Source organism: Opisthocomus hoazin, unplaced genomic scaffold (genome assembly GCF_030867145.1).
Source record: "Opisthocomus hoazin isolate bOpiHoa1 unplaced genomic scaffold, bOpiHoa1.hap1 HAP1_SCAFFOLD_226, whole genome shotgun sequence".
In the NCBI taxonomy this organism is placed as follows: Eukaryota; Metazoa; Chordata; class Aves; order Opisthocomiformes; family Opisthocomidae; genus Opisthocomus; species Opisthocomus hoazin.
The window spans coordinates 19,827-29,614 of NW_027449001.1; the positions used below are offsets into that span (position 1 = coordinate 19,827).

Sequence of the window (9,788 nt, forward strand, 5' to 3'; positions counted from 1 at the left end):
ATAATTATTAAGCCCTAATTGCTCCTTAATTGTGCTCATTATCCTCTACTTTGTCCTTATTTACTCCATTAATCCCTAATTGCTCTAATTAATACTTAATTGACTTTTTAGCTCCTTAATTATTTGTTAATTCTTTTGATTATTTGTTGCCCTTATTAATTTTTAATTGCTCTTTAATTCCACCCGTGACTCCATGACTGCCATTTAATTGCCTTCATTAATCGTTAATTGCCCCTTGCCCCAACTGATTGTTAATTGCTCTTCTCAAGCCTTAATTGCTTCTTAATTACTTCCCTTTATCATTAATTATCTTCATTAACCCCAAATTGCCTGGTGAACCCCCTCCACCCCTTAATTGCCCCGTTAATTACCCCCATTAACCCTTCCCACCCCCTAATTACCCCCCCGCCCACTAATTACCATGAGCAGTGCTCGTTAGCGCCTCCCCCGCTAATTACCGCCCCCCCCCCCGCAGAAGACGAACTCGGGGACCCTCTTCTGGTCGGGGCCCAAGCGCTGCCCCCACCCCCTCGTCTTCGACCCCGACAACGTGAGTGGGGCCGGGGCGGCCTGCGGGGGGCGCCCTTGGGCGCCATCGGTCATCGTTGGGTGGTGGGCGTCGCCCTTGGGTGCCATTGGTCATCGTTGGGTGGTGGGCATCATCGTTGGGTGCCGTTGGTCATCGTTGGGTGCCATTGGTCATCGTTGGGTGGTGGGCGTCGCCCTTGGGTGCCATCAGTCATCGTTGGGTGGTGGGCGTCGCCCTTGGGTGCCATCGGTCATCGTTGGGTGGTGGGCATCATCGTTGGGTGCCGTTGGTCATCGTTGGGTGCCATTGGTCATCGTTGGGTGGTGGGCGTCGCCCTTGGGTGCCATCGGTCATCGTTGGGTGGTGGGCGTCACCCTTGGGTGCCATCGGTCATCGTTGGGTGGTGGGCATCATCGTTGGGTGCCGTTGGTCATCGTTGGGTGCCATTGGTCATCGTTGGGTGGTGGGCGTCGCCCTTGGGTGCCATCGGTCATCGTTGGGTGGTGGGCGTCACCCTTGGGTGCCATCGGTCATCGTTGGGTGGTGGGCATCACCCTTGGGTGCCGCTGGTCATCGTTGGGTGGTGGGCGTCACCCTTGGGTGCCATCGGTCATCGTTGGGTGGTGGGCGTCACCCTTGGGTGCCATTGGTCATCATTGGGTGCTATTGGTCATCGTTGGGTGGTGGGCGTCGCCCTTGGGTGCCATCGGTCGTCGTTGGGTGCCGTTGGTCATCGTTGGGTGGTGGGCGTCACCCTTGGGTGCCGTTGGTCATCATTGGTTGCCGTTGGTCATCATTGGGTGGTGGGCTTCACCCTTGAGTGCCATTGGCCCATGACCCTTGGGTGCCATCCATCCCCCTTCGGTGCCCTTGATCCCCTTGGGTGCCATCCTCCACCTTTGGGTGCCATCCCATGACCCTTGGGTGCCATTGATGATCTTTGGGTGCTATCTCATGACCCTTGGCTGCTGTCACATGACCTTTGGGTGCCATCCCATGACCCTCGGGTGCTATCACATGACCCTTGGGTGCCATCCTCCACCTTTGGGTGCCATCCCATGACCCTTGGGTGCCATTGATGATCTTTGGGTGCTATCTCATGACCCTTGGTTGCTGTCACATGACCTTTGGGTGCCATCCCATGACCCTAGGGTGCCATCTCCCCACCCTTGGGTGCCGTCCATCCCCCTCCATCACCCTTCCATCCCCCGTGGGAGCCCTCCATCTCCTCCGGGTGCCGTCCCTCCCCCACCTTCCCCCTCCCCCCACCCCCTCCACCCATGGATGCCCCCCCGACACCCATGGGTGCCCCCCACCCGCAGCCCCTCCACCTGGACTACGTGATGGCGGCCGCCAACCTCTTCGCCCAGAGCTACGGCATCGAGGGCTCGCGGGAGCGGGGGGCGGTGGCCGAGCTCCTGCGCCACGTCCGCGTCCCCCCCTTCGCCCCCAAGGCCGGCGTCCGCATCCACGTCTCCGACCAGGAGCTGCAGAGCGCCGCCGCCGCCCTCGGTACGGGTGGGGGGCACCCATGGGTGCTGGGGGGCACCTACGGGTGGGAGTGGGTTGAGAGTTGGAGCGACCAGGGGGGTTTGGGGGGCACCCGTGGGGGTTGGAGGCACCTAGATGGTCTGGAGAACCATATCAGATGTGGGGTAGGAGCACCCATGGGTGGTGGTGGGATGGAGGTATGGGTGGGGGGCACCCATGGGTGCTGGGGGGCACCTACGGGTGGGAGTGGGTTGGGAGTTGGGGCAACCAGGGGGGTTTGGGGGGCACCCGTTGGGGTTGGGGGGCACCTATGGTGATTGGAGGCACCTAGATGGTCTGGAGGAACATGGTAAGTGTGGGGTAGGAGCACCCATGGGTGATGGTGGGGTGGAGGTATGGGTGGGGGGCACCCATGGGTGCTGGGGAGCTCCTAGGGTTGGTGGTTGAGGTGGGAGTTGGGGCAACCATGGGGATTGGGGGGCACCTGTGGGGGCTGGAGGTCCTTTGGTGGTCTGGAGAACCATATCAGATGCAGGGTTGGAGCACCCATGGGTGCTGGTGGATGGAGCTATGGGCTGGGGGCACCCATGGGTGCTGGCGGGGTGGTGGGGCTGGTTGGGTTGGGCGTCGGGCTACCCATGGGTGCTGTAGATGCTTAGATGTTCTGGAGAAGGGTGGTAGGCATGGGGTGGGGGCACCCATGGGTGGTGGTGGATGGAGCTATGGGCCGGGGGCACCCATGGGTGCTGGTGGGGTGGGGGTATGGGTGGGGGGCACCCATGGGCGCCCCTCCCCCCCCAGACGACGGGCGCCTGGAGGAGCTGAAGGCCTCGCTGCCCAGCCCCGAGGAGCTGCCGGGCTTCCGCATGTTCCCCATCGACTTCGAGAAGGTGGGTGCCGCCCCCACCCCCCCTCCCCCACCCATGGGTGCCCCCCACCCATGGGTGCCCCCGTCCCTCACCCACCCAGGACGATGACACCAACTTCCACATGGACTTCATCGTCGCCGCCTCCAACCTGCGGGCCGAGAACTACGACATCCCCCCGGCCGACCGCCACAAGGTGGGCGCTGGGGGGCACCCATGGGTGCTGGGGGGGTCCCAGGGGTGCTATAGGGGGTCCTGGGGGGGTCCTGAGGGTGCTGGGGGGGGTCCTATGGGTGCTATGGGGGTCTTGTGGGTGCTGGGGGGGTGCTATGGGGCATTACTGGGGGTCTTAAGGGGGGTTATGGGTGCTGGGGGGCACCTATGGGTGCTGGGGGGGGTCCTAAGGGTGCTATAGGGGGTCCTGGGGGGGTCCTGAGGGTGCTGGGGGGGTCTTGTGGGTGCTGGGGGGGTGCTGTGGGGCATTACTGGGGGGGCTTAAGGGGGGTTATGCGTGCTGGGGGGCACCTATGGGTGCTGGGGGGGGGTCCTAGGGATGCTATAGGGGGTCCTGGGGGGGTCCTGAGGGTGCTGGGGGGGGTCCTATGGGTGCTATGGGGGTCTTGTGGGTGCTGGGGGGGTGCTATGGGGCATTACTGGGGGTCTTAAGGGGGGTTATGGGTGCTGGGGGGCACCTATGGGTGCTGGGGGGGGTCCTATGGGTGCTATAGGGGGTCCTGGGGGGGTCCTATGGGTGCTATGGGGGTCTCGTGGGTGCTGGGGGGGTGCTATGGGGCATTACTGGGGGGCTTAAGGGGGCTTATGGGTGCTGGGGGGCACCTGTGGGTGTTGGGGGGTTCCTAGGGGTGCTATAGGGGGTCCTGGGGGGGTCCTATGGGTGCTGGGGGGGGTCCTGTAGGTTCTATAGGGCAGTGTAGAGTACATATAGGGTCTATAGGGCATGTATGGGGTCTATAGGGTACCTGTAGCACCTATAGGGCACATATGGGGCCTGTGGGGACCTATAGGGCTGTAGGGATCTATAGGGCTCTGGGGACACAGAGGTGCAGGGACATATGGGGGTCTGGGGACATATGGGGCTGTGGGGCACCTATAGGGCTGTGGGGCACATATAGGGCCTATAGGGACATATAGAGCTGTAGGGATCTGTAGGGCTCTGGGGACCTATGGGGGTCTGGGACCTATAGGGGTGCAGGGACCTATAGGGCTCTGGGGACATACGGGGGTCCGGGAATATATGGGGCTTGTAGGGACCTATAGAGCTGTGGGGCACCTATAGGGCTGTAGGAACCTATAGGGGTCTGAGGACATATAGGGCTGTAGGGACTTACAGGGTCCTGGGGACATATAGGGCTCTGGGGACCTATGGGGGTCTGGGGACCTATGGGGGTCTGGGGACATATGGGGGTTTGGGAACATATGGGGCTCTGGGGCCCTATAGGGCTGTAGGAACATATAGAGGTCAGGGGACATATAGAGGTGCAGGGACCTATAGGGCTCTGAAGACATATGGGGGTCCGGGTACATATGGGGCCTATAGGGATCTATAGAGCTGTGGGGCGCCTATAGGGCTATAGAAACATATAGGGGTCTGGGGACCTATAGGGCTGTAGGGACCTATGGGGGTCGGGGAGCATATGGGGCTCTGGGGACATATAGAGGTGCAGGGACCTATAGGGGTCTGGGGACCTGTGGGGCTCTGGGGACCTATAGGGGTCTGGGGACCTGTGGGGCTCTGGGGACATATGGGGGTCTGGGGACATATGGGGCTCTGGGCACCTATAGGGGTCTGGGCACCTATAGGGGTCTGGGGACATATGGGGTCTGGGGACATATGGGACTCTGGGGACCTATAGGGCTCTGGGGACATATGGGGGTCTGGGCACCTATAGGGGTCTGGGGACATATGGGGGTCTGGGGACATATGGGACTCTGGGGACCTATAGGGCTCTGGGGACATATGGGGGTCTGGGCACCTATAGGGGTCTGGGGACCTATAGGGGTCTGGGGACCTGTGGGGCTGTGGGGGCCTATGGGGCTCTGGGGACCTATAGGGGTCTGGGCACCTATAGGGGTCTGGGGACCTATAGGGCTCTGGGGACATATGGGGGTCTGGGGACATATGGGGGTCTGGGGACCTATAGGGCTCTGGGGACATATGGGGGTCTGGGGACATATGGGGCTCTGGGGACCTGTGGGGCTCTGGGCACCTATAGCGCCCCTCCAGCCCCCCCGACCCCCCCCACTCCCCACCCACCCACCCGCCCCGAGCCCCTCGGCCGGGGGGGCGGGGTTTGGGGGAGGGGGAGGGCCCCGCGGTGGCCCCGCCCCCTCACTGGAGGTCCCTCCCCGTGGGGCAGAGCAAGCTGATCGCGGGGAAGATCATCCCGGCCATCGCCACCACCACGGCGGCCGTGGTGGGGCCTGGCCTGCCTGGAGCTCTACAAGCTGGCCCAGGGCCACCGCCGCCTGGCCTCCTACAAGAACGCCTTCCTCAACCTGGCCCTGCCCTTCGTCGGCTTCTCCGAGCCCCTCGCCTGCCCCCGCAACAAGGTTGGGGGGGGGGGGGGTTGGGCTGCCCCATAGCTGCCCCACGGCGCCTTGGGGTGGCCCGGAGGGGTGGCCTGTGGAGCTGGGTGGGCCTCAAAGGGGTTGTGGTTGGGTTGGCGTTGGGTTGTGGGTGGGTTGGCGTTGGGTTTTGGAGGTGGGATGGGGTCTTGGGGGGGTTGGGGGGCTGCCCCACGGCTCCCTGCCCCATAGAACCCAGCCCCATAGCAACCCCGTGGTGCTTATAGAGGTCACGGGGGGGCTGTGGACCTTGGTGGGCCTCAAAGGGTTGGGGTTGGGTTGGGGTTGGGTTTTGGAGGTGGGATGGGGTCTTGGGGGGGTTGGGGGGCTGCCCCACGGCTCGCTGACCCATAGAACCCAGCCCCATAGCAACCCCGTGGTGCCTATAGAGGTCACGGGGGGGCCTGTGGACCTTGGTGGGCCTCAAAGGGGTTGGGGTTGGGTTGGGTTGGCGTTGGGTTTTGGAGGTGGGATGGGGTCTTGGGGGGGTTGGGGGGCTGCCCCACGGCTCGCTGACCCATAGAACCCAGCCCCATAGCAACCCCGTGGTGCCTATAGAGGTCACTGTGGGCCTGTGGACCTTGGTGGGCCTCAAAGGGGTTGGGGTTGGGTTGGGGTTGGGTTGGCGTTGGGTTTTGGAGGTGGGATGGAGTCTTGGGGGGGTTGGGGGGCTGCCCCACGGCTCGCTGACCCATAGAACCCAGCCCCATAGCAACCCCGTGGTGCCTATAGAGGTCACTGTGGGCCTGTGGACCTTGGTGGGCCTCAAAGGGGTTGGGGTTGGGTTGGCGTTGGGTTTTGGAGGTGGGATGGGGTCTTGGGGGGTTGGGGGGCTGCCCCACGGCTCGCTGACCCATAGAACCCAGCCCCATAGCAACCCTGTGGTGCCTATAGAGGTCACAGGGGGGCCTGTGGACCTTGGTGGGCCTCAAAGGGGTTGAGGTTGGGTTGGCGTTGGGTTGTGGGTGGGTTGGCGTTGGGTTTTGGATGTGAGATGGGGTCTTGGGGGGGTTGGGGGGCTGCCCCACGGCTCCCTGCCCCATAGAGCCCAGCTCCATAGCATGGTGGGGCACCCTGTAGATGTTCTATGGGCACATATGGTGCTGGGTGGTTCTTGAAGGGGTTGGGGTTGGGTTGGCGTTGGGTTTTGGAGGTGGGATGGGGTCTTGGGGGGCTGCCCCACGGCTCGCTGACCCATAGAGCCCAGCCCCATAGCGCAGTGGGGCACCCTATAGATGCCCCAAGTCACCCCATGGTCCTTCTGACCCCCAATCGCGCCCCACCCGAGTCCTTGCGCCCAACCGTGGCTGCGTCTCCGTGGGTCCCACCCCACCGCCGTGGGTCCAAGCCCCCCGCCGTGGGTCTGCCCCCCTTCCCCAGTACTACGAGGTGGAGTGGACGCTGTGGGACCGGTTCGAGGTGCAGGGCCTGCAGCCTGACGGGCAGGAGATGACCTTGCGCCAGTTCCTTGCCTACTTCAAGGTACTGGGAGCACTGGGAGGGACTGGGGGGGACTGGGAGGGGGGCGGGGTCCAGGGGGTGGAATGGGGCGGGGCTGGGGGGCACGTGGGCCCCACACGACATCCCCGTGTGCCCCCAAAAGGACCCCAACTCAGAGGGGACATCCCAGAGGGAAGCTGGGGGAGATGTGGCCACCACGGTGGCTGGTGCCCCCAAAGCTGTGGGTCGCCGTGGGTCGCCGTGGGGCACCCTTGGGTGCTCTGTGCCCCACACGAGGTCTCAGTGTCCCACCCAACGTCCCCGTGTCCCCCCAAGAGGACTCCAACTCAGAGGCGACACCCCAGAGGGAAGCTGGGGGAGATGTGGCCACCACGGTGGCCGGTGCCCCCAAAGCCGTGGGACACTGTGGGTGGCGGTGGGGCACCCTTGGGTGCCCTGTGCCCCACCCAACGTCCCCACCCTGTCCCCTCCCCCCCCCAGAAGGAGCACCGGCTGGAGATCACGATGCTGTCGCAGGGCGTCTCCATGCTCTACTCCTTCTTCATGCCGGCCGCCAAGCTGCGGGAGCGCCACGACCAACCGTAGGGACCCGGGGGGGGAGGGGCACACCCATGGGTGCGGGGTGGGAGGCACATCCCATGGGTGGGGTCCTGGGGGGTGGGTGTTGGCCGTGTCCCCATCCCTGTAGGGTGATGGTCACCATGGTTGAGGCCACCATGGGTGGTCACCATGATGCCACCCAGCGTCCCCATCACCCTAGGGTGACAGTCTCTGGGGTTGAGGCCACCATGGGTGGTCACCATGGGTTGATGTCACCCCATGGCCACATCCCTGGCCCCATAGGGTGACAGTCTCCATGGTTGAAGCCACCATGGATGGTCACCATGATGCCACCCTATAGGCACGTCCCGGTAGGGTGACAATCCCCATGGCTGAGACCACCATGGATGGCCACCATGATGCCACCCAACGTCCTCATCCCCATAGGGTGATGGTCACCATGGTTGAAGCCACCATGGGTGGTCACCATGATGCCACTCCACATCCCCATCCCCATAGGGTGACAATGTCCATGGTTGAAGCCACCAGGGATGGTTACCATGATGCCACCTTGTGTCCCTGGCCCCACAGGGTGACAGTCACCATGGTTGAAGCCACCATAGGTGGTCACCGTGATGCCACCCAATGTCCCCATCCCCGTAGGGTGACAACGTCCATGGCTGAAGCCACCACGGATGGTCACCATGATGCCACCTCGTGTCCTCATCCGCATAGGGTGATGGTCACCATGGTTGAAGCCACCATGGGTGGTCACCATGATGCCACCTCGGGTCCTCATCCCCATACGGTGATGGTCACCATGGTTGAAGCCACCATAGGTGGTCACCGTGATGCCACCCAATGTCCCCATCCCCATAGGGTGACAACGTCCATGGCTGAAGCCACCACGGATGGTCACCATGATGCCACCTCGTGTCCTCATCCCCATACGGTGATGGTCACCATGGTTGAAGCCACCATGGGTGGTCACCATGCCGCCACCCAACGTCCCCATCCCCATAGGGTGATGGTCACCATGGTTGAAGCCACCATGGGTGGTCACCATGATGCCACCCAACGTCCCCATCCCCATAGGGTGAAGGTCACCATGGCTGAGGCCACCACGGATGGTCACCATGATGCCACCTTGTGTCCTCATCCCCATAGGGTGATGGTCACCATGGTTGAAGCCACCATGGGTGGTCACCATGATGCCACCCAACGTCCCCATCCCCATAGGGTGAAGGTCACCATGGCTGAGGCCACCATGGGTGGTCACCATGATGCCACCCAACGTCCCCATCCCCATAGGGTGAAGGTCACCGTGGCTGAGGCCACCATGGGTGGTCACCATGATGCCACCCAACGTCCCCATCCCCATAGGGTGAAGGTCACCATGGCTGAGGCCACCATGGATGGTCACCATGGGCTGATGCCACCCCATAGCCACGTCCCCATCCCCATAGGGTGATGGTCACCGTAGTTGGGGTCACCATGGGTGGCCACCGCGCCCGCCGGGTGACAGCGGGGTGGGCGAGGCCCCCGCGGGCGGTGCCCCCGGGCTGATGTCCCCTGGTGTCCCCAGGATGACGGAGATCGTGGCGCGCGTCTCCAAGAAGAAGCTGGGCCGCCACGTCAAGGCCCTCGTCTTCGAGCTCTGCTGCAACGACGACACCGACGCCGACATCGAGGTCCCCTACGTCCGCTACGCCATCCGCTAGCCCCGCCCCCCGGGGGGCGGGGCCCCGCCCGGGCACGCCCCTCCCTGCCTGGCCACACCCCCCCCGCCCGGGCACGCCCCCCGGCGAGCCCCGCCCTGTGTTGTCTCCCCTCCCCCGCCCCCAACACGGTTCCTCTCGTTGTTGTTGTGTCGTGGCCCCGCCCCCGAGGGGGGGAGGGCGGGGCTTGGGGGGGAGGGGCGGGGGGCCCCGCCCAATAAATCTAGATGTTGGCAGAAGGTGGGCGGAGTCCCACGCGCCGCTGGGGGGGGCGGAGTCGGGGGGCGGGGTGGGCACATGGGGCTCTGTGGGGAGGGGCGGGGGCGGGGCCAAGCGGCTGTGGGCGGGGCCAGACGTGACAGATGGGCTGGGGGCGGGGCCTGCAGGCTGGAGGCGGGGCCAGACATGACAGACGGCCTGGGGGTGGGGCCTGCAGGTTGTGGGCGGGGCCAGACATGACAGAGGGGCTGGGGGTGGGGCCTGCAGGCTGTGGGCGGGGCTAGACGTGACAGGTGGGTTGGGGGGCGGGCCTGCAGGCTGTGGGCGGGGCTTAAGCATGTTGGGCCTCACTGGAGGCCAGGCAGCACGAGTGGGCGG

General features: G+C 64.1%; 1 protein-coding gene across 1 annotated transcript in view; it reads left to right on the plus strand.

The window, feature by feature from the left end:
* Positions 1 to 9,430, plus strand: part of LOC142360133 (ubiquitin-like modifier-activating enzyme 1) — a gene marked incomplete at its 5' end in the record, with an annotated part of 28,348 nt that extends 18,918 nt beyond the window's left edge. Inside the window, 9 exon segments of the mRNA XM_075412375.1 lie at positions 476 to 550; positions 1,852 to 2,041; positions 2,822 to 2,910; positions 2,990 to 3,082; positions 5,265 to 5,324; positions 5,326 to 5,457; positions 6,853 to 6,954; positions 7,414 to 7,514; positions 9,059 to 9,430. Of these exon segments, the coding sequence (XP_075268490.1) occupies positions 476 to 550; positions 1,852 to 2,041; positions 2,822 to 2,910; positions 2,990 to 3,082; positions 5,265 to 5,324; positions 5,326 to 5,457; positions 6,853 to 6,954; positions 7,414 to 7,514; positions 9,059 to 9,194 (978 nt within the window).
* Positions 9,431 to 9,788: the final 358 nt, after the last annotated feature.